The sequence below is a fragment of the Myotis myotis genome, unplaced genomic scaffold (assembly GCF_014108235.1).
Source record: "Myotis myotis isolate mMyoMyo1 unplaced genomic scaffold, mMyoMyo1.p scaffold_m19_p_11, whole genome shotgun sequence".
NCBI classification, from domain to species: domain Eukaryota; kingdom Metazoa; phylum Chordata; class Mammalia; order Chiroptera; family Vespertilionidae; genus Myotis; species Myotis myotis.
In genome coordinates this window covers 53965747-53990354 of record NW_023416315.1, presented here as the reverse complement: position 1 = coordinate 53990354, position 24608 = coordinate 53965747, and the positions used below count along the sequence as shown (strand labels likewise).

At 40.1% G+C, this 24608-nt stretch overlaps 1 protein-coding gene across 2 annotated transcripts in view; it reads right to left on the bottom strand.

Annotated features, from left to right (window-relative positions):
- Positions 1-24608, bottom strand: part of PARP12 (poly(ADP-ribose) polymerase family member 12) — a 50015-nt gene that overhangs the window by 6037 nt on the left and 19370 nt on the right. For both annotated transcript variants that reach the window (XM_036328561.1, XM_036328563.1), the window contains 4 exons: positions 23453-23576; positions 12972-13167; positions 7852-7993; positions 4524-4620 (listed from right to left, as the gene is read on the bottom strand). In XM_036328561.1, coding sequence (XP_036184454.1) covers positions 4524-4620; positions 7852-7993; positions 12972-13167; positions 23453-23576 — 559 coding nt within the window. The remainder of the gene's footprint in view (positions 1-4523; positions 4621-7851; positions 7994-12971; positions 13168-23452; positions 23577-24608) is intronic.

Below are 24608 nucleotides of genomic sequence, written 5' to 3'. Positions count from 1 at the left end.
GTCAAAACTCATTTGGTAGTAGAAATTTGACTTGAACTGCCAGAGGCTGCTTGTGGTCTCTATATATCTTTCTTAAAGTGACTATGCATATTTTTTACTCAGAAATATTAACTACAGGGTGTCACATAATACAAACAGCACATGATATTTCTAAAAATAAAAATTTTAAAAAGCTGAGTTATAAAAGACATGTGTCCCAAAGGGTTTAGGAACAAGGACTGGGAAACCAATTCAAAATCATTGCTACTCAGTTTCAGAAAGCTCTGTTCTTCCTACACTAGATCTACCTTCCATTTCTGCTGGCATGAGGCCTTCATCCTAAGCCTCAAAGAACTCCCACAAATAACATGCCTAGGAAAATAGCACAGTTTAAAATAACTAAGCAATAAGCAAGAATCAGTCAGAAATAAGCCCACAATGAATTAAGTTGCTGAAATTAATGAACATAATACAAAATAACTAGTCTTTCTATGTAAAAAAATAAAACACAAACTAAAAACATATGCAAGGCACAGGAAACTATAATATGACCTGGAGGATCTGAAAAAGAATCAAATACAACTTTTAGAAATATAAAATACAATCCTTGATAGTAAAACTTCAATGGACATGCTTACTAGCAGATCAGACCACCTGAAGAGAGAATGAGTGAGCTGAATGATATGGGAAATAGAATTCTCCAGACTATGGCCCAGAGCAGTAAGAGGATAGAAAATATTGGGAAGAACCTGAGATGTGGAGAAGAGAGTAAGAGGACCTGAATTTGGTCAGAACCCAACTGAAATTCAAAGAGAGGACAGAGAACAGGGTAAAGGCAATCTTCAAAGAGAACTAATGAGATTCACCAACTCACAGGTTTAAGAAGCCCAAAGTATCTCCAACAGGAAAATTAAAACACATTCTGAGACATGTTGTAGTGAGAATCCATATACCAAGATAAACAGAAAATCTTAAAAGTAACCAAAGGGAAGAAAAGAGTGATTCAGGCAAAGAAGTACCAGTTAAACTGGCAGTTATTTCCCAAAAGCAGCCATGAAAACCAGAGGACAGTGGAATGACATCAATGTTCTGAGAGAAAACAATTACAATGAAAAATTTATACCCAGAGAAAATACCTTTCAATGTTGAGGGCAAAATAAAGACATATTCAAAACACAGTTTTCCTACAGCAAAATAAAACCATCAACAAAATGAAAAGACAACCCACTGAATGGGAGAACATATTTGCCAATGATACATTTGATAAGGGGTTAATATTCAAAATTTATAAACAACTTATAATAAAAAAAAACTCAACACCAAAAAACACCAAACAATCCAATCAAAAAAATGGGAAAAAGACCTGAACAGATGCTTCTCCAAAGAGGACATACAGATGGTCAATAGACATATGAAAAGATGCTCAACATCAGTAATCATCACAGAAATGCAAATTAAAACCACAATGAGATATCACTTCAGACCTGTCAGAAAGGCTATCATCAATAAATCAACAAACAACAAGTGTTGGTGAGGATGTGGAGAAAAGGGAACTCGTGTGCACTGTTGGTGAGAATGCAGATTGGTGCAGCCACTGTGGAAGCAGTATGGAGTTAACCTCAAAAAATTAAAAAACAAACCTGTTTTATGACCCAGCGATTCCACTTCTGGAAATTTATCCAAAGAAACTCGAAACACTAATTCAAAATAATATATGTAGCCCTATGTTCACTACAGCATTATTTATAATAGCCAAGATTTGGAGCAGCCCAAGTGACCACGAGTAGATGAGTGAATAAAAAAGCTGTGGTACATTTACACAATGGAAATTTTGCCCATGGGTTTGGCTCGATGGTTAAAGCGATGGTGCGAGTACTGAAGGGTCTCAAGTTTGATTCCTGGGCAAGGGCACATACCTGGGCTGCAGGTTCCCAGCCCCAGTGGGGGTGCATGAAGGAGGCAACCAATCAATGTATCTCTCTCACATCAATGCCCCTCTCTTTCTCTCTCCTGCTCCTGCCTCCCTCCCACTCTCTTTAAAAATCAATGGAAAAAATATCCTCAGATGAGGATTTAAAAAAGAAAATAGAGACAGACTCATAACTAGAGAACGGGTAGACAGCTCTGGTGTGTGGAGGGAGTAAGCAAAAAAAGAAAAAAAGAGAGAGAGAGCTCAAGGACATGGGAAACAGTGAGGTGATTTCGGTGGGGTGGGGTGGGTGGAGGTATAAGAGGACACAGATGATAAATGGTAAAGTAAAATAAATTTTAAAAAACAAATCAATAAACACCCCCTCCCCCAATAAAACAAAACAACCCCCCCACCCCCGCCAGTTTTCCAACAGACCTTCATCTAAGGAAATTTGAAAGGACAAAGAAAATGGTAAGAATGTGAGTAAATTTAATGAAACGCTCATAGTATAAAATAACAGTGCCTCATTAAATTAAAAAATAATATAAGTCACCTAGCTGGCATGGCTCAGTGGTGAAGCGTTGACCTATGAACCAGGAGGTCACGGTTCGATTCCCAGTCAGGGCACATGCCCAGGTTGTGGGCTCAATCCCCAATGTGGGGCAGCCAATTAATGATTCTCTCTCATCATTGATGTTTCTTTCCCTCTCTCCCTCTCTCCCTTCCTCTCTGAAATCAATAAAAATATATTTTAAAAAATAAAAATTTTAAAATAACAAGTCAAGAGAAAAGTAAATGGAATTGTGTATAATAAAAGGCTAATTGCCCGGCTAGCTCAGTCGGTAGAGCATGAGACTCTTAAAAGGCTAATATACAAATCGACCCAACGGCAAAATGACCAGTCGCTATGATGTACACTGACCACCACACTCAACGCAGGAGCTGCCCCCTGGTGGTCAGTGCACTCCCACAGGGGGAGCACTGCTCAGCCAGAAGCTGGGCTCAGAGCTGGTGAGCGCAGAGGTGGTGGAGGGAGACCGCGGCAGCGCTAACGATGTCCAACTGATGGCTTAGGACAAGCCGTCAATTGGACGTCCCCCAAGGGCTCCTGGACTGTGAGAGGGCACAGGCCAGGCTAAGGGACAGCCCCCCTCCCCCGCAAGTGCTCAAATTTTGTGCACCGGGACTCTTAGTAAATTATATAAAGCTCCTTATATAATTTAACAGGAGAGCAAACAAATTAACTGACTTGTACCTAAGTGAAGAACACGTGTTGTAATTTCTAGTGTGGCCTTTAAAAAAATAGTAACATAATGTATAACTTCCAAACTAGTGGAAGGGAAAAAATTAAATAACAAAACAAAAAAAATCTAAAAAAAAAGGAAAAAATGAGACCCAATTACATGAATAAACCATTTCCATGGAGGATGGAAAGACAGTAAGGAACTAAACCAGATACCTTATGCGTAAATGCCATTTTGAACTTTCCATTAAATAACTGTGACTCTATTAACTGTTTTAAATAGAGAACTTGTTTCTGAAAGTGATCAACCCTAAGAGTCCCAGGTGGCCAAGGAGGCTCAAGCAGATTTGCCTGCTGGAGTTATGACAACAGGTTAGAGGGAAGAACCACACGTCACTGCATCATGTACAACTCTCAGATTACGGAGAGGGAAGATTCTGAATCATTCATATCGTAGTCTGAATTTGAGCAAAATAACCACTTTTATTTCTGATGTGTGGCATTTGCTTATGGCCCCCTTAAGACTAAGAGTGATGATAAAAGAGATCTAGCTTTAGGAAAAAGACAAACTATGCCTTCATTAGGCTCTGGAGAGTCAAAAATGACTTCCAGAAGTGGTAGCAGTCATAGTTGACCAAAATTCTAAATCCAGAAGCAATTAGAAGAGACTGATACATTTAACTAAAAAATAAATACATAAAAAATAACTATTTCTGTGTGGTAAAATACTTCATAAACAAATCCAAAAGAGAAATAAACCAAGAGAAAATATTTACAATTTATATATAACAAAGCAAGGGTTCATCTCTCTAATAGATAAAAAGATTCTCCTATTTAAGGAAAATACCAAAAGGTTGACAGAAAAATAGACAAAAACACAAATAGTCTATAGAAAGAGATAGGAAAATGGCTCTTACATGTTAGGAAAAAATAGTAAGCCTTACTTATAAGAAAAAGCCAATTAAAATGCACAACTATACCTTTTCCCACCTATGAAAATGGCAAAGATCTAAAAGCTTCACCACTCTGTTGGCAAAGCCAAGGGAAACTGGCACCTCATGCATTCTGGGACAAATGCATAATGGTTCAACCTCATGAAGAGGAACCTGCACTGACTGTTTAGGACTCTAATCTGATGACCCAGCTCCACAAATATGAAACGGCACATACACCAGATCATCCTTGTGCGGTTATACTTGTAATAGCAAAAACTCCAAAAGATCAAGGGCCAGGCCCAGAATTCTTAGACACCGAGAGTGCTTGGGCACTCAGTTACACAGCCAACAAACCTTTTTAATGCTTTAACCAGTCTGAAGGTTTTTGTTCTTAGCAGAGCACACCCCCCAACTGATACACACCGTAAGTGACAAGTTCCCCAACCCCACTCACCTGGTTTGCTTCACCTTTACATCCTGAGGAGACACGTATTTGGGTCTCCGACAAACCTTTCTAAATGTACCATAGACCAGGTTTCTCTGAATAAATACTGCAAAATAAAAAATAAACACACACACACACACACGTCAGTGTTCAATATACAAATTAAATGGGTTTGAAAGCTAATCCAACCATATAGACCCCAGAATCGTCTGTTAAAAATAAGGCATATTTACCTATTTCAAATATTCATAAATAGCAATCCTTAGGAGACTGGGTTTAATGAATAGATGAATGATTAGTAACTGACACATTGATTATATATGAGTGCTTTTAAATTGTTCCTTCCGATCTTGTTTAAACTATTATTTTGCTCAGCAATTTTTCCCAGTCTGGATATAAAAAAAACTTCAGCCCAGCCTGAGACCAATTATCACATCTTGAGCCAGTGGGATTTAGAGTTAATATAATAATTTTACTCTTATGACTTTTCTTAAATTGACTCTATAGCATACAGTATTTCTCAACCTTGTAAAACCCGTACCATTATTTATTTATTTTTTTACAGAGAGGAAGGGAGAGGGATAGAGAGTTAGAAACATCGATAAGAGAGAAACATCGATCAGCTGCCTCCTGCACACCCCCCACGGGGATGTGCCTGCAACAAAGGTACATGCCCTTGACCGGAATCGAACCTGGGACCCTTCAGTCCTCAGGCCGAGGCTCTATCTACTGAACCAAACCGGTTAGGGCCCGTACCATTTTTAATCAGCAAATTTCTTGTCCCATGCCCATCCCTAAGATCCTGAGATTCATCCTGAGGGTGAAAGGGACAACACCCTTTGAGTTGAAAAACCATGAATACCTCCTACAAATTAGATTATATGTCCCCACCTACCAAGAAAACCTTGTCAAGCCTTACTTTCTGCACCTAGGGTACAAAAATAACTTTTTTTCATTTAAAAAGCATTTTAATATTAATTTGTATATATCTGTAACTTATCTTACTGCACTTGAGGGGTGTGTTCCCAATGCTACCGCCCAGGAGGTCATCAAGATCAGGCACTCCTGAGCCGATCAATGATTGTCTTTCATCACTGATGTTTCTATCTCTTTCTCCCTCTCCCTTCCTCTCTGAAATCAGTAAAAATATATTTTAAAAAAAGGTCAGGCACTCCTAGGGGTTCCCCCATGTTCTAATGGGAGCCCATAATCCAGATTCTGCTACTACAACCCCCTTTGCTATCCACTGTTCAATTTCTCACTACTCTGTTCATTAACATACAAATTTTATTGACCTGTTCACTAACATTGTGATGAATCTTAAATGGGCTTTTCACTAGTGAAATTAAAAGTTATTCAAGACGTGTATGTGAGACTCAATCCCTATCCTCCCATGGGCAGGGTAAAGTGAGGCCTTTTCCGAATTTACCCTAAAAGAGGATACACGAGGTTAAGTCCCTAAGCAAGCCCTGCCTGTGGGGATTCTGTCTAACTGATACCAGCTAACAAATGTCAGAATTCAGCCTCTCCTCTAGAATCTTGGCATTACCTTGAGTGACTCTTTTATGACAAGAGTCCCTAAAAGGACAGCTGAGTCTTTCCCAATCCTACAGAACAAGTCATTTGGTTTGTTGTGTGTTTAAATGTACTTACTTCCTAATATTTAGTTCATAACTGTGAGTGGCAGATTTGGGTCTGAAACTTGCTTTCATTATACCTAGTAGTGAGGTTGTGAGGAGAGACGTTAACTCATCTCAAGCTTCTTGTGGCTACTGCTATCTACCACCAACACAAAACTGTGTCTACCAAGGTGAGCTTGAAGCAGTCTGCGGTGAACATGTTTTTCCTGCAGTTTGCAGTCAACTGCATGTGTGTGCTCTTATCCAGCCTCACCTGACTTTCTGTTCTGTCCCCTGGAAGTATGGCCTAGGTTGAGAGTGATCAAGGCTGCATGACATTTTTGGTTTAGTTGTTTTGATATTCCCAATAGTTTAACAAATATTTCAAACAACAGCAACCAGATAGGTGATAGTTATATAGACTTGATCTTCAAGGCAGTTCTGACTTTTAATATTTTGCGTATCTCTCACTGTCCCTTTTGGGAACCTGCATTTACCAGACTGGATTGGTTGGTGTTTGCCAACAGATGCTAAGGCTGGTAAGCAGCTCTCACTGAAGAGTAGTAGACACTTTAAGATCCCTGTAAGGGCCCATCGAGGCAGCAGCCATTCTACCTTAAGCAAAACCAACAGTGCTACAAAACCCAAGCAAAAACAACTGACTAAAAACAGGCAATTAAAGTGGCTTTAGGGCAGCCGTGGGCAAACTATGGCCCGGGCCGGATCCGGCCCGTTTGAAATGAATAAAACTAAAAAAAAAAAAAAAAAGACCGTACGTACCCTTTTATGTAACGATGTTTACTTTGAATTTATATTAGTTCACACAAACACTCCATCCATGCTTTTGTTCCGGTCCTCCGGTCCAGTTTAAGAATCCATTGTGGCCCTCGAGTCAAAAAGTTTGCCCACCCCTGCTTTAGGGTAATTCACTAAAGACACTTTGTTGCCCTCCACACAGAATGAAGGTCCACAAAAATGGAGAAAACAGTCAACTGTGTTTAAAAGAAAGCCCACTTTAAATCCATTTGGAAATGGCTTAAGAGAAGTTATAGAAAAACTAAAACTTAAAAATAAAAATCCTCACTCTTTGGCCAGCTCACTGGAAGACCTAGCCAAAGAGTGTTTGGCCTGCTTCCGTCTGTCAAGGCAAAAGGGACAAGTCATTTAAGGCCCAGTTTCAGGTCACCATAAGCACAAAAAAATATGCTTCCCAGCACCTTTTAGTTAATGTATGCTTCTACCACGTGTTTAACCTGGCAACCCATCTATGCCGAAGGTGCCTATAGAAAAGATGATATTAATGTTACCACACTGGGGAGTATAAGGCAAAGCTGCATAGCAGAACCACTACGACACTTGTTGGGGACTAAGGTTTATCCTCGGACACAGAGGGACTTGGCCATGGCCAATAGGACAACCACCAATGCACAGTGCTGACCCTGCTTGTCCCTCCCTCCATTGTTTAGGCTCCTAGCCCCTCCTCAGGGTCCTCTTCCACTCCCCCTCACCCACTCTTCAGGCAGTTTCTCTTTGATTCTGCTGGACTGGCATCATCTGTTTATAGGTCTGTCTCCCCTTCTATATGGGAAGTATTTCAGAGCAGAAATCACCCTTCCTTTTTACCCCTGGCCCTCAATGTGTGAACAGTTCGTCTAGGAACTGACACAGCCAGCAGATGACCAGGCCCAGTTGAGTGAGGGCAGTGAGTCAGTAAGTACCTCTAAAGTCTAACTCGTATTTGTGCTTTCCAGCCTGGAACTTGAGAATGGCTGCCTGGGTGTCAGATCCTGGTGTGCAGTATGCCAGGTAGGCCTTCTCCAAATCGCTGCTGCTGACGGTGGTTGTGGGATGCTCCATGCCCTGCAAAGCAAAAAACCAGATACTTCATGAAGGCAAGAACCTACAATAATGAAGACAGACATTGGTGCTGTCCTTGTCATGTTGCAGACTTGGTGACAGTGGAATGAGTATTATGGGGGAGGCATGAAAGGAGCAGGGATATGGCAGGACAGGGAGGCACAAAACAGAAGCCAACACAACTGCTTCCTAAAAGTTGCCTGAAAAAATAAATTATAAATATGGGTGCTGCTAACCAGGATAACCATGATGGGAGCAATGGAGGAGAGAGCATTCAGTGACTCAGTGGATTACACAGCATTCAAATAAAGGGGAAACATCAACAGAGAATCCTCGAACACTGCCTGACTGGATGGTCTGAGAAATGCTGCCCCCTTTCCATCTAGTCTTGTTCCTGCCATCCTTTAGTCCAGTGGTTCTCAACCTTCCTAATGCCGCGACCTTTAATACAGTTCCTCATGTTGTGGTGACTCCCAATTTCATTGTTACAAATTGAACATAATTAAAGCATAGTGATTAATCACAAAAACAATATGTAATTATATATGTTTTCTCCGATGGTCTTAGGTGACCCCTGTGAAAGGGTCGTTCGACCCCCAAAGGTGTCGCGACCCACAGGTTGAGAACTGCTGATTTAGTCATAGGACAGCCCTCCTTGTTTTCTTTTTTTGATCCCTTGGAGAGCTCTTCCATTTTTTCAATTATCCATTGTGATCTCTCACTCTCATTCCAATTACAGTGGGGCCTTGACTTACGAGTGTCCCGACTAACGAGTTTTTCGAGATACGAGCTGTCTCTCGGCCGATTTTTTGCTTTGAGTTGCGAGCTAAAATTCGGGTTATGAGCCAGCTTCAGATACCCCACCACTAGTTGGTGCAGCGAACGTCACAGTGAACGCCAACATCAGCCCAGCATCACATGTCTCACTGGTTCACTGTTGATTTGACATACGAGTAATCTGAGTTACGAGCTCCATCACAGAACGAATTAAACTCGTAAGTCAAGGCCCCACTGTACCTATACGATATCTAAGATTTTGGGATAGACTGAGCTTGAATTCTAGCCCCAAACCTATTTCCTCTATAACCTTAGCAAGTTATTTTAACTTCTCTGAGCCTTGATTATCTCAACTCTGTAACAGGAGTAATAATAGTACTCCTATCATTACAATAGTATCATACCATCCGCAAAGGGCTGGAAAATAATTAAAATAAGACATTCAGGGCACTTAGCACAGTGCCTGGGGAAAAAAAGCAAAGGTAGGCAGAACTATCAGGTGGGTGCCTGGATACACAAGTCTGGTAATTGAAGAATCTGGTCTGGAGACAGAGACATAGAGTTCACTTGAGGTGGGCACCCCTGTCAGAAGAATCTATGTGATCACCCCTGAAAACACACAACTGGAAAGAATGGTGTTTTCCCAGGAGTGTGGGCTAGACCCTGAAAAACCCCTACATTCACCAAGGGGACTGGAAAAGAAGCCCAGGAAGGACATGAAGGAGAAGCAAGAATGCCAGGTGTGTGAGGAAGGAATGGACAGCACTCTGGGCAAAGGCTGGAAGTGCCATCGGATTTAGCCCAAGCCCTCTCCCCTTGACAGCATCTGTGCCTGGCTGGGTTCCACCTCCTAAAAGTACTCCTGAATAGTGACCAGATAAACAGTAATGGGAATAGAAGTCAGGTTCTGGCAAGTCAGATGGTTGGATTGTTCAGGTACAAAAGGATGAAGGTAACAAACAGTAGGGCTTGTAGATCAAAGCAGAGGAGATCACAGGAAAGGGGGGAATGAAAAAGGTAAGTTGAAAAGAGAAGCCTGTTGAGAATAATCCAATGAGAATATAGGTCAGGGTAATGCATGCTGGAGTCCAATACCTCGGGGACATCGAGTTTAATGCAGGAAACTTCAATGGGCCAAGAACAATAATTCTTGCCAAGCCAGTGTGGCTCAGTGGTTGAGCATCTACCTATGAACCAGAAGGTCACGGTTCAATTCCCGGTCAGGACATATGCCAGGGTGTGAGTTCTGTCCCCAGTGTGTGTGTGTGTGTGTGGGGGGGGGGGGGCGCACGTGCAACGATTCTCTCTCATCACTGATGTTTGTATCTATCTCTCCCTATCCCTTCCATTCTGAAATTAATTTTAAAAAATATTTTTTAAAAAAGAAAGAACAGTAATTCTTTTATATACAAGATTAGGTTATGGGTTTGTGTTCCCTAATCCCCTGTACCTGAAAAATGTGACCTTACTTAGAAACAGGATCGTTGCAGATGTAATTAATTAAGATAGGCCCCTAATGCAACATGACTGATATTCTTACAAGAGGATGGCCATCTGAAGACACACAGGGAGAACACCATATGATGACAAAGGAAGACTGGAGTGATGCATCTACAAGCCAAGAAACACCAAAGACTGCCGGCAAACCACAAGAAGCTAGGAAGAGGCAAGAAAGGATTACCTACTGGTTATACAGGAAGCATGGCCCTATAGCAGTGATGGCGAACCTATGACATGAGTGTCAGAGGTGACACACAAACTCATTTTTTTGGTTGATTTTTCTTTGTTAAATGGCATTTAAATATATAAAATAAATATCAAAAATATAAGTCTTTGTTTTACTATGGCTGCAAATATAAAAAAATTCTCTATGTGGCATGGCACCAGAGTTAAGTTAGGGTTTTTCAAAATGCTGACACGCCAAGCTCAAAAGGTTCACCATCACTGCCCTATAGACACCTTGATTTCAATTTCCAGCCTCCAGATATGTGAGATAATAAATCACTGGTATTCTAAAGTTTGTGGTACTTTGTCATGGCAGCTCTAGGAAATTAATAGGATGGAAGCAATTTGGACCTAAAATTTGGGGGTACATGCTGAGCTCAGGCATAAAAGAACCTAGCTTTTCTGAGAATCAAGAAAACTATTTTGAATGGCAATTAGCACAAAACCAAGAAAGAAATACAAATATGGGTGACACCAGAAGTGTGTGGGAAAGGAAGGGCTAGAATGGACAGGTCACTTCATGAGGTAGTCCCGCTGATGGTACAAACTGAGACCATGCAGTGGACCATCACCAAACACACACACACATGCATCTGTACCCACTCGCACATAGTGTGTCTATCATACCTACATAGTCATCTCCAGAGATTCTTTCTCACTGTTCTAAAGAGGTTATGCACTCTGAATACACTGCATTAAAGAGTAGTGGCACAGCACTAGCTGGTTTGGCTCGGTGAACAGAGCATTGGCCTGTGGACTGAAGGATCCCAGGTTCGATTCCAGTCAAGGGCACATGCCTGGGTTGCGGGCTCGATCCCCAGGAGGGGGCGTGCAGGAGGCAGCCAATCAATGATTCTCTCTTATCATTGATGTTTCTATCTCTCCCTTCCTCTCTGAAATCTATCTACCTATCTAGCTAGCTAGCTAGCTACCTATCTACCTACCTATTTATATATACACTGAGTGGCCAGATTATTATGACCACCTAACGTTTGTAAGCAAATTAGCTATAATTTCCCGCTGAAGTTGCTAGAGGGCCAGACCATTATAAATAGGGAAGCAGGTTGTTTACCACAGTAGAAGTGACTTTTTTCTGAAGATATGGGTAAACAACGCAATTTAACAGCCTTTGCACGTGGGATGATTGTTGGCGCTCAGAGCCATGGAGTGAGTATCAGCAAAACAGCCGAAGGCCTGTTCGAACACCTCTGCTGTCTGCAGTTACCAAGATAAAACGTCTCCAAATCGCACAGGAACATAAGGATTGGACAGTCAAGCATTGGAAAAAAGTCATGTGGTCCGATGAATCTCATTTCCAGTTGCATCATGCAGATGGCAGAGTGAGAATTTGGCGGAAACAGCATGAAAGCATGCACCCCACATGCATGAGTACAACCCTTCAAGCTGGTGGGATCAATGTTATGGTTTGAGGCATGTTTTCCTGGCATGATTTGGGCCCTTTAATTCATGTGGAACAACGTCTGAATAGTACAACATACCTAAGTATCGTTGCTGATCAAGTTCATCCTATCATGTTGATGGCGTATCCCAATGGAGATGGCTTCTTCCAACAAGACAATGCGCCATGCCACGGTGCTTGTATTGTGCAGGAGTGGTTTCAAGAACATGAGGGAGACTTTACCTTGCTTAGGTGGCCCTACAATCACCAGATCTCAATCCAATTGAGCATTTGTGGGATGAAATTAAAAGAGCCATCAGGCAGTTGGTTCCACAACCATCAAATCTCACAGAACTGGACAGTGCTATTCATCAGGCATGGTGTCAGATTCCTCGCATCACCTTTCAACATCTTGTGGAGTCAATGCCAAGAAGACTCGCCGCAGTATTGAAGGCAAAAGGTGGCCCAACGAAGTACTGATAGGGTGGTCATAATAATCTGGCCACTCAGTGTGTGTTATGTATGTACATGTATGTATGTATGTATGTATATGTGTATATTTATATACACACATACACACACACACACACACACACACACACACACACATAGAGGGGGGGGGGGGGGAGAGAGAGAGAGTAGTGGCACAGAAAAGAAAAAGGGAGCACCCTAAGAGTGGGCTGTCTGAAGGAGAAAGGCCTCTAGTCCCCCTCTAGTCTCTGGAGAGAATGCACTCGCTCCAGAGTTACCTGTTTAACAGTAAGAGAAGCATCTTTCTACCCCCGTTTAACAAAACCAATGAAGAAACGTGATCTCACTACAACTTTTACTCATTCTGATCTTGTGAACCAACAGATATTGAATCGTTCAAAGAAAAAACCTCAGACAAATGAACTTCAAATTAGCTAGTTTTGCCGAAATCCCCTTCTACCCCCCACCCCAGAAACAGGGTGAGTCAGGAGATCTGGAGATCTCTGGCTTTTTCACTAACCCGAAGAACAATCCTTATGCCTGTGCTTAGAAGGGCTTGTCTATATAGCCCTAAGGAGGAAACATTTGCCCGCTTTCTATTACACTTACTTGTTTTCCATATTCCTGCCAAGAACCGAAGTCATCAGTCCAGTACCAAATCCACTCCGTGGTGAGAATGAAGTGTGGAGGTTTGGTGACAGAAGACGGTGTGGAGAGGCGGCGAGCCCGGGCAGTGCCGAACTTCATAGACTCAAAGTTCAGATAATCAGAGCGAAAGATACTGACCAAGTCAGCACATAAGATCCTGCAAAAGAATACAAGGGATATACTTAAAATTCCACCAATCAGATGAACATAAGCCCCTCAACTTCCACCCATGGTCTTCGAGACACTCGGATGCTAGGTGTGAACATACTAGTAAATTTAACATGCACATTAAAAAAAAAAAGTATTTCCAAGTGGGGAGGGGAGGACTGCTTTTTAAGATCAGTTTTGCCATGCAAAAATAAAATCAAACTCATTATCATGACATTCTTTTCACAACACAGAAAATGTTGCTTTAAAAAAATTTTAATGCACTGCTTAGTTGGTAAGAAAGGGAAATCCTTAGAAGCCAAAATAACAATAGTTAACATATAATGAGTGTTTATTGTGTGAGTGTGGCCCTGTTGACACCTTAATTTCTAACTTCTCGCCTCCAAAGCTGTGATAGAATAAATTTCTGTTGTTTTACGTCACCACACGGTAAACTGCTAAGGCAGTCCTAGGAAACTATTATACCTATATTTAGACTTATAGCTAACTTCTAAACTGAACCAATGGAAGCCAGAAAACAATGGAATAATCTTTGAGGAATTCAAAGAAAATACCCAATAAAATGATCTTTCAAAAATGAGGACTAAATAAAGATACTTTCAGACAAACAAACAACACATTTGCCCCTATACTCTTACTAAGGCAACTTCTAGGAGATGAACTTAAAAAGGAAAATAATCCAAGAGGAAATATATGGCAAAGGAATGTTGAGCACAAAACAAAATGATAAATGTGTAAGTTGAAGCAAATATTAACAGTGTAAAATTATGCTAATTTCCAACTTCTGGAAAATAAAAAAAAGAATAGAGGCAACATGTATATAGACATGTTACATGCCTAGCACTTTCCTGAGTGTTTTATATATATTAACACTTAATTCTCAAAATAACCCTTTGATGTAAAAACTATTTTATCTACTTGACATATAGGGAAGGTTAAGTAATTTGCCCAAATTCATATACGGAGTAAATAAGTTTGAATGGAACTACCTCAGAATTCAAATGTTCAAGTTTCTTTTATAATTCAAGAGAATGATTAAAAGTATAAATTAGTTTGAATTGTTAAACTAAAGTTTGCTATAAGTTAATGAACCTGTTTAGATTTCTAGAGTAACCAGTAAAAGAACAGATATTCAGTATATGCTAGTAGATACGAAAAAAAATTAAATGAGGAGGAAAAAAATCTTAAAGAAGACCAAAAAGAGAGAAAAGAAATATAGAAAAAGCAGGTCAAATAGCAAAAAAATCAAGATGGACAGTGAAAATTAATTCAAATGTACAGGTAATCACAATAAATGTAAGTAAACTAACTTTTAATTAAAAAACATTGTCAAGCTGTAACCGGTTTGGCTCAGTGGATAGAGCGTCGGCCTGTGGACTGAAAGGTCCCAGATTCGATTCTGGTCAGGGGCATGTACCTTGGTTGTGGGCACATCCCCAGTAGGGGGTGTGCAGGAGGCAGCTGATCGATGTTTCTCTCTCATCAATGTTTCTAATTCTCTATCCCTCTCCCTTCCTACCTGTAAAAAATCAATAAAATATATTTTTAAAAAAAACAAACATTGTCAAACTGAAAAAAGAAGTTCTAAGATGTTTACAGGAAATATATCTAAAATATAAGGACAAAAAAGCTTGAAAGTAAAGAATAGTAAACAGTAACTAAAAGCAGTTGGCATCATTATATTAATATCAAACAAGACAAATCTAAAGCAAAAATCATTACGGGGGGGAGGGGGGGGGATTAACCAGGGAACTTAAATGCATATATGTATAGCCCATGGACACAGACAATAGTGTAGTGAAGGCCTAGAAGGGGCAGGTGCAGGATGGAGGAGGTCATGGGGGGAGAAAGGGGGGACATCTGTAATACTTTCAACAATAAAGATAAATTTTTAAAAAAATCATTACTAGAAATAAAAATCATTCACTTTACATTAACAGGCTGAAATTACTAAGAAGATATAAATGCTAAACTTATATATGCTTTAAAGGACTTTTTAAATAAATGAAACAAAAATTGATGGAATTACAAGGAGAAACTGACAAATTTATAATGTTAACATATCTCTGAGGGTAACTGATTAAAGCAGCAAAAAAATCAATAAGGATATAGAAGATTTGAACCACATAATTAATACACTTCATCTAAACTGTATCAAAAAAAACTTTTTGCATACATAGGACTTTTACTAAAACTGACCCTGTGCTACACTCATAAAGCTAGTCACAATAAAATTCAAGGAGCTTATTATTATATGCTCTTTACTTTCTGACCACAATGCAAATCATTTAAAATTAAATAAACACATTTTGAAAATATACTTAAGAAATAAACCATGGATCACCTAATATATGAGATCAAGAAAGGACAAAAGTTGGTTCTTTTAAAAAAGAAAAATATTAGAAAATTAATAAATCTGTTAGATAGATCAAGAAAAAAAGAAGGGGGACATATTAGAAATGTAAAAGGGCCCTGGCAAGTGTGGCTCAGTTGGTGACGGGTTCAATTCTCGGTCAGGGCACATACCCAGATTGTGGGTCCTTAGTCAGGGTGCATGCATGAGGCAACCAGTCCATGTGTCTCACATCGATGTCTCTCTCTCTCTCTCTTTCTCCCTCTCTCTGTCCCTTCCCACTGTCTCTGAAAAGCAATGGAAAAAATATCCTCAGATGAGGTTTAACAAAACAAAATTAAAAAAAGAAATGTGAAAGGGATAAAAATTAAAGATGCCATAGACACAAGCAACTTTATGACAATTACTTTGAAAATAAATAAATGAACAAACTCCTGGAAATAAACTTACCAAAATTGACTCACAGAAAAATAGAAAACCTGACTGGCCCTATAACAATTATCAGAAATTGGGTTAGTAGTTTAAAGTCTTCCCACAAATTAAACATTAGGCCTAAACATTCTTATGATCAATTATTAAGAATTCGAATTTTATATCAATTTTTTTCAAAGAACAGAAAAGGAGCCACTCCAATCCCATTTTTAGAAGGCTATGAATTTAAGATAAAAAACTAGGCAAAGATGCCCTAGCTGGTGTGGCTCAGTGAATAGTGTTGGCTTGTGGACTGAAGGGTCCCAGGTTCAATTCCAGTCAAGGGCACATGCCCAGGTTGTGGGCTCGGTCCCGAGTGGGGAGTGTCCAAGAGGAAGCCAATTCTCTTTCTATATCTCTGTCTCCCTCTCTGAAATCAATAAAAATAAAATAAACTAGGCAAAGATAATATGAAACAAGTACAAACCAATCTTACCAAACATAAATGCAAAAATCTTTAACTAAGTACCTGCAACCCAAATTCAGCACTATGTGAAAGAGTCTGAGTGTGTCAGCATGTGTATCCTGGCTAAGTATGACTTAAGTCCAGGAATGTGGTAGCTTAACATTAAAAAATTAATATAATTCACTTCATTAAGGAGACATGGGCTCCTAATTAATGCAGAAGCAGCACTCAATAAAATTCAATTTCCATATACAATTAAAAAAACAACTGCTAGCATACTAAGAATAACATTAGAATTCCTTAACAAGGCCAAAAGTTCCAAACATATATTCACTAGAGGCCCGGTGCACAAAATTCGTGCACTGGGGACAAAGGGGGTCCCTCAGCCCGGCCTGCACCTTGTCACAGTCTGGGACCACTCGGGGGATGTCCGCCTGCCGGCTTAGACCCGATCCCTCTGGGGATCGGGCCTAAACTGGCAGTCGGGGGGGGGGGGGAGTTGGGCCTAAGCTGGCAGTCGGACATCCCTCTCACAATCCGGGATCCCTCGCTCCTTACCACTCAGCTTGCTGCTCCTTAGCTGCCATGGGGGCAGGAGAGGCTCCCACCACCTCAGCTGCACTCACCAGCTGTGAGCCTGGCTTCTGGCTGAGCAGCACTCCCCGCTGTGGGAGCGCACTGACCACCAGGGGGCAGCTCCTGCATTGCGTATCACAGCGACCAATCATTCTGCATTCCGCCGTAATGGTCACTTAGGCTTTTATTACATAGACTAGTGGCCCGGTGCACGAAATTTGTGCACAGGGGAGGGTGTGTTCCTCAGCCTGGCCTGCACCCTCTCCAATTTGGGACCCCTCAAAGGATGTCCTACTGCCAGTTTACAGGGATCGGGTCTAAACCAGCAGTTGGACATCCCTCTCGCAATCCGGGACTGCTGGCTCCTAACCGCTCGCCTGCCTGCCTGCCTGCCTGATTGCCTCTAACCACTCTGCCTACCGGCCTGCCCACCCCCAACTGCCCCCCCCCGCCGCTGCCGGCCTGCTTGCCCCCAAATGCCCCCCCGCCAGCCTGATCACCCCAAACTGGCCCCCCCTGCTGATCTGCTCGCCCCTACCTCCCTTCCCCACTGGCCTGCTCATCCACAACTGTCTCCCTGCTGGTCTGCTTACCCCCAACAGCCCCGCCCCCCACCAGCCTGATCACCCACAACTGCCCTCCCCTCTTGGCCTCTAACCACCTCTACCTCGGCCCCGACACCATGGCTTTGTCCAGAAGAACATCTGAAAGGTCTCCTGGAAGGTCTCCTAGTCTAATTAGCATATTACTCTTTTATTAGTATAGATATATTTGTCTGTAAATATGATTATGATTGCAGATCTGAGTAGGACCAGGTAAAATTTTATAGAATGGGCCTTTTATTACAGATGGTTTGCCATGTATGCATTTTTTCTAAAGAAGTAAAAATTACTTTAAAAAATGTTTTAGGAAGACTTTGAGAAATTTACAGTATCTGCTTTTCTTCCAAGAAAGTTGTCACTTTTATGCCAGAGTGAGAATTATTTGTATGCTTTCTATGTCAGCATTGGGCCACTGTGACTGGGGGGCATTTAGCTTGACTTGAGAGTAATTATCTTGCTCACTGGCTGGGAGGGAGGGTGTGTGGCAGAAGAGATAAATACTCAGTTCTGGGTTATTCATAGATTGCTGACTTTCTGGATTCATTGTGCAAGCCCCTCCTTTTATTGATGTCCACCTTCTATTGACAGACATCTACCCTGGGAGAGAAATGATGAAACTCTCTTTCTTTTCATTGTAAAAAGCATTTGAATTCCTAAGGTGTGAAAAGGCCACCCAGCCATCCACAGTCAAGGTACACATTTTCATGGAGGATGTTCTCACTCTTGAATAAATTAAAACAATTTTTTTCTTTTAATTTAAACTTTCTTCTATAACTGTTTTCTTGTTACTTAAAAGCTAGTTTTTTTGAAACTACTTCCAAAGCTTTTCAAGCTGTGTATGTCCTTGGAATGAATTTATAAATAAGAATTGAGCCCGGCCAGTGTGACTCAGTGGTTTAGCTTGGACCTATGAACCAGGAAGTCACAGTTTGATTCCAGGTCAGGCCACATGCCCGGGTTGTGGGCTTGATCCCCAGTACAGGGCGTGTAGGAGGAAGCTGATCAATGATTCTCTCTCATCATTGGTGTTTCTATCTCTCTCCCTCTCCCTTTCTCTCTGAATCAGTAAGAATATATTTTAAAGTGAGAGAGAGAGAGAGAGAAAAGAGTATATATGTTTGTAAATAAGAAAACATGTATTTGATGCTCTTAGAAAGTCTTATTTTCTTTCATTAAAACTTGTGCAGTATAGGGAACTCCATAGATTCTCTTAATTTGAAGAAAGTTAGAGGGAAAGGTACTAATTCAGAGTTCCTTGGGAAAATGTGTCACTTATATATTTTTTTATGTTTATTTTTTTTTAAATCAAAAACTGAAATATTTTCTATTCAGAAAATATATTTGGATCTAAATATCTTCTGTAATTTTAACCCTAAAATATCAATTTAAATATTTTAAAAATGGTTGGGATGTTTGTTTTTTTAAATAAGTTAGGTTACTGGAGTTCTACATGTTACTGAATCACCTGGGGTAATTTTCTGATTGGAAAATTAAGAATTATAGTCAGAGGGGAGGACATGAGAATTTTTAAAGAACAAATTCAATTTACTTTAGAAGCCGAACCTCTCTTATCATGTGACTTGTTTTGTATGTTTGTTAAACTATATTATCACATAAGCATTGCTGCTATTGGGACAAACAGTGACAGTTGATTCGGGTCATTTGAATGTCCACTGTCTGTCTTAATTTGTATGTTCGTTTTGACTCTGTCATCTACTCAAACTTCAGTGGAAGTCATGAGAACCTATTATTTTTGCCTGTTCCCTCCTCTACGTTGGAAATACTCTTTTTTACTCAGAGGGACCTTAACTTTGATTGTTTCCGTTGCCAACTGTTTTCTTCCTTGCCAAGTAAGAGAGTTGTTGTGAACTCTTCAGTGATGCCTTCCCCAGGATATTTGCAGATGTGGTTGGGAAAAGTCATTTCATCCCCGACCTTTGCATGTCAGGTGCTGGGGTGCCGGGGTGCCACCCAGCCTGCACCCCGGCTCTCTCTCCCTCCAATCGCCATAGCGACCACTGTTCTTCCGTCCTTCCCCTTTCGCCTGCCATCACTGTGCCCACATATGCAAATTAACCGCCATCTTTGTTGGCAGTTAATTTGCCTATCACCCTAATTAGCCCATGGGAAGCATAGCGGAGGTATGGTTAATTGTCCTTTTTGTCTTTTATTAGATAGGATGGTTAAATGAGTACCATTTTAACATTTAAAGTTATTAATTTTAAAATCAGAGGGAAAGAATGATATTTCAGCCATTACCACCCCTATTTGGCATGATATAGGAGGTCCTAGCCCAGGGGTGGGCAAACCTTTTGACTCGAGGGCCACAATGGGTTCTTAAACTGGACTAGAGAGCCGGAACAAAAGCATGGATGGAGTGTTTGTGTGAACTAATATAAATTCAAAGTAAACATCATTACATAAAAGGGTACGGTCTTTTTTTTCAATAGTTTTATTCATTTCAAACGGGCCGGATCCGGCCCACGGGCCGTAGTTTGCCCACGGCTGTCCTAGCCACTACAATAAGGCAATAAAAAGAAATAAAATGTATATGAATTTAAAAGAAATAAAAATATTATTCACCAATTATGTTGATTTCTGCATATAGTTACTAGAATATATAACTATATAGATAATTCACATAAATTAACAGATCTTTTGAGTTAAGATATTTTAGGAAAGTTGCAGGATATAAGATTATACAAATGTCAGTTGCATTTCTATGCATCAGCAGAGAGAAAACATAACTTAAATTTTTTTTAACTGGGATGTAAAGTATAACATGATGACTACAGTTAACAATGCTGTATGGCATATTTGATAACTGCTAAGAGAATAGATCCTAAAAGTTCTCATCACAAAGAAATAAAAATTTTTTATAACCATATGAGGTGATGGATACTAACTAAATTTATTGTTGTAACCATTTTGCAATATATACATGTCAAGTCATTGTGCTGTACACCTTAAACTTAAATAGTGTTGTATATCATTTATATCTCAAATAAACTGGGGAAAATACGTATTTTTAAAATTTTTTTAAGTGAAGGAACTAACAGATCCCAAAAGAAAAAAGTCTAACAAAAGATATATAAGACCTTAATGGAGAAAATTATAGAACTATATTAAAGATTTAAATAAATGGGATGCTATTATACGTATGAAAGTCTCAGCATCATAAAGATGTCAATTCTCCCCAAACTGACAGCAGTCAATGCAATTTCAATTTTAAAAAGTCACAACAGAGGTTTTTTTGTGTGAAAATTGAGTAGATTTTCAAATTTCTAAGCAAAAGACCAAGAAGAACCAAGACAATATAAAGAAAATCAAGGTAGGGATTTGCCTCACCAGATGCAACTAAAAAGCATTATGAGGTAAAACAGCATGGTATTGATACAAACAGACCAATGAACAGAAAAGACCAGAAACAGACTTGGGTGTGTATTTGCTAACTTGGCATCTAACACAGGCGGCATTGAAAACGGGTGGAAAAGAAATGGCCTACTTTTAAAAAGTAATATTTGGCAGCTGAATGTGAAAATAAACTATAAAATGTGTTAATGTTCTGCCAAATTTGGCTCAGTTTTTATTGATTTAAAAATAAATTAACTTCTGGAAATGGCTAATGGTGATGGTTGCACACAATGTGAATGTACTTAATGCCACTGAAGTGTACACTTAAAAATGGTTAAGATGGTACATTTTATGTTATGTATATTTTCCACAATTTTTTTTTAAATATTTTATTGATTTTTTACAGAGAGGAAGGGAGAGAGATAGAGAGTTAGAAACATCGATGAGAGAGAAACACCGATCAGCTGCCTCCTGCACATCTCCTAGTGGGGATGTGCCTGCAACCCAGGTACATGCCCCTGACCGGAATCGAACCTGGGACCTTTCAGTCCACAAGCCGACGCTCTATCCACTGAGCCAAACCGGTTTCGGCATTTTCCACAATTTTTAAATTTTTATATTAAATACATTTATAATAACTGGCCTTTGGCAAAACTGGTAATTCATCTGCGTAAGAAACTGAACTCATATTTCACACATACAGGAAGAAATTAAATGCAGACCTTAATACTTTTTAAAGAAAATTTCTTTATGGTCTTGGATTAAGGAAGGATTTCTTATGACATGAAAAGTATAAAACAATAAAAATAAAAAAAAAAGATGGAAAAATACTTCTCTTCATTAAAAGATACCATAACCTGACAGGAAGAATGCATTTTCAACACACATTTAGTAACTAAAATTTTTTAAATTCCTAAAACTAAAATAATAAAAACACAACACAACCTCCCCCTAAATTCTGCCAACATAGGCAAACTACTAGGACAGAGATTTTAATAGCACAGGAAGCACAAATGGCCAACAAATATATAGGGATACACTTTGACTCATTGGATATGCAAACGAAGATACCAGTTACACCCCCCAGACTAGGAAAAGTTCAGATGCAGACACTAACAAACGTTAGGGAGACATGTCACTAGAGACTGCTAATAGGAGTGGAAAGTGGCATAATCCCTTTGAAAAACAACTTGGCATCACCTGGCAGAGTTGAGGATGGACCCAGGCTACCCCCCTACAGCAGTTTCATCCCTGAACAACTGCCCTAAGGAAGCCTGTGTGCATGTGAACAAGACATCTTGGAAGAGTCTCGAGAACAGAGTGCTGACAGAAAGACTCCAGCCACAACAGTCCAGTGTATAGTTGCACTTAGCTGTAGGTCAAGAACAGGCAATCTATGGTGATAGTCATCAGAACAACAGTGGCCTACGGGGGTGGGCACTAACTGAAAGGGAACAAGAGGAAACTTGCTGGGGTGATAAAAACGATCTATACCTGAATCAGTGTTGGCTACACAAGTGAATGCATTTGTCAAACTCACTGAACTATACACTCAGTATCAGTGCACTTCACTGTGTGTAAATTTTGCTTCAGAATAAAAGAGAAGGAGAGAGAGAGACAGGTGGTTTGTGAGCCATTTAATCCTCCTAAAGGGAATAATTCGTTTCACATACTTTGCAGTAGCAATTTGCACATAATTGTACTCTAAGTACAAATTTATTTTATTCACTCAAAAAATCAATGCAAATTCTCTTTTTGACAACATATTTTAGCAAGTTCAATCCAAGACATGATAAGTATTTGAAAATAAAGCTACCCAGGGTTTCCATTTACTCTGAATTGACTAAGTGAAAATATTGAGACACATTTAGAAAAATAAGAAAGTTAAAGGCTGGATAAACAGCAAGTCAGCCAAATGACTTCATAGGCAAAGGCTAAAATTTCACAAATGATTGCTCTTGCTTTTCTGCACTAGTCAGTGAAGATATATGCAAGTGATCAGTCCCAACAACAAATAATTCAGAACTCACTTGTTACCACCATTTCCTTCCCCCACAGCTTTTCCCTGAAAAACGAGGAAGGTGGAAGAACAGAGGCACCAAACCTCCAGTATGAACAGTAACTTCCAATTCTGCTTACTAAGTGTGTATGTGTGAGAGAGTGTGTAAAGGCCATCAAAACTAAATCCTGCTGGCCCAGCTGGTGTGGCTCAGTGGTTGAGGGTCGACCTATGAACCAGGAGGTCATGATTCCATTTCCAGTCAGGGCCCAAGTCCGGGTTGCAGGCTCGATTCCCAGTGTGGGGCATGCAGGAGGCAGCTGATTGGTGATTCTCTCTCATCATTGATGTTTCTACCTCTCTCTCCCTCTCCCTTCCTCTCTGAAATCAATAAAAATATATTTGGAGAAAAAAAACAAAACTAAAAACTAAACGCTTGTGTGTGTCTAAACTTCCCACAACACACACAAAAAAGCCCAGGCACAAAGCAGATACAAATGACATATTTCCTACCTGTTTTTATTAGGATTGCTATATGCCTCTTCAATAAGCTCCATTTTGTCCAAATCCTTCCACTTGCCTCCATCCAAGAATTGCCAACGATACGGCAAATGGAAATGAACTCTATTGCACTTATCTAAAACGAAAATATAAAGACATTTGGCATTAGACAGCATGACCTAGTCCCATGGTTATCAATGAGTGTGGTGCTGCATGCTGACCTAGGAATACTTTGGAAATTTGTGGAGGAGTCTTTTTTTAGTACAGTCATATCTAAGCATTTAGTTATTTAAATACTATGTATTTTATCATATACATTTTCCTTTTTATGTCTCTCTTTTTAACAGGACATTACACTCACTGATTTTTCAAATGACATAAGTTGGCAGATTACATTATATATGCATTTCATCTCATGATAGTAAAGAAGCTGATCATGAAGTCAAAGGCACCATCCCAGCAGGTAAAATTCTGACTATGTGTTACTGCTATTCATGTGGCAGGTGGACAGGTAGTGTACATGCCAAAAACGGAGCCAGCTTTATCTCTACCATCTCAACCCCAGACATGTTTGATTGCAAGTGGGTCAGAAGCATGGTTCTAACACACACTGATCTTTCTGGACACACACACACACACACACACACACACACACACACCCCTAAAGGTCTTTATACACTGCTCTGCCCCTGCAGATATACACATAATAAATGGCCTAGGTCAGTGGTCGGCAAACTCATTAGTCAGCAGAGCCAAATATCAACAGTACAACGATTGAAGTTTCTTTTGAGAGCCAAATTTTTTAAACTTAAATTACATAGGTAGGTACATTGTTATTAACTTAATTAGGGTACTCCTAAGCTGGCCTTTGCTAAAAACGTCCTCAGTCTGATTGAGGTACGTTCACTGAGGTCGACCCCTTCCAACTCTCCCATCCACACTCGTCTTGTATACTTGTTTCGTCTATTAGTGGTCGGCAAACTGCGGCTCGCAAGCTACATACGGCTCTTTGACCCCTTGAGAGCGTCGGCCTGCAGATTGAAGGTTCCTGGGTTCGATTCCAGTCAAGGGCACATGCCCAGGTTGTGGGTTTAATCCCAGTAGGGGGCATGCAGGAGTCAACCAATCAATGATTCTCTCTCATCATTAATGTTTCCATCTCTCTCTC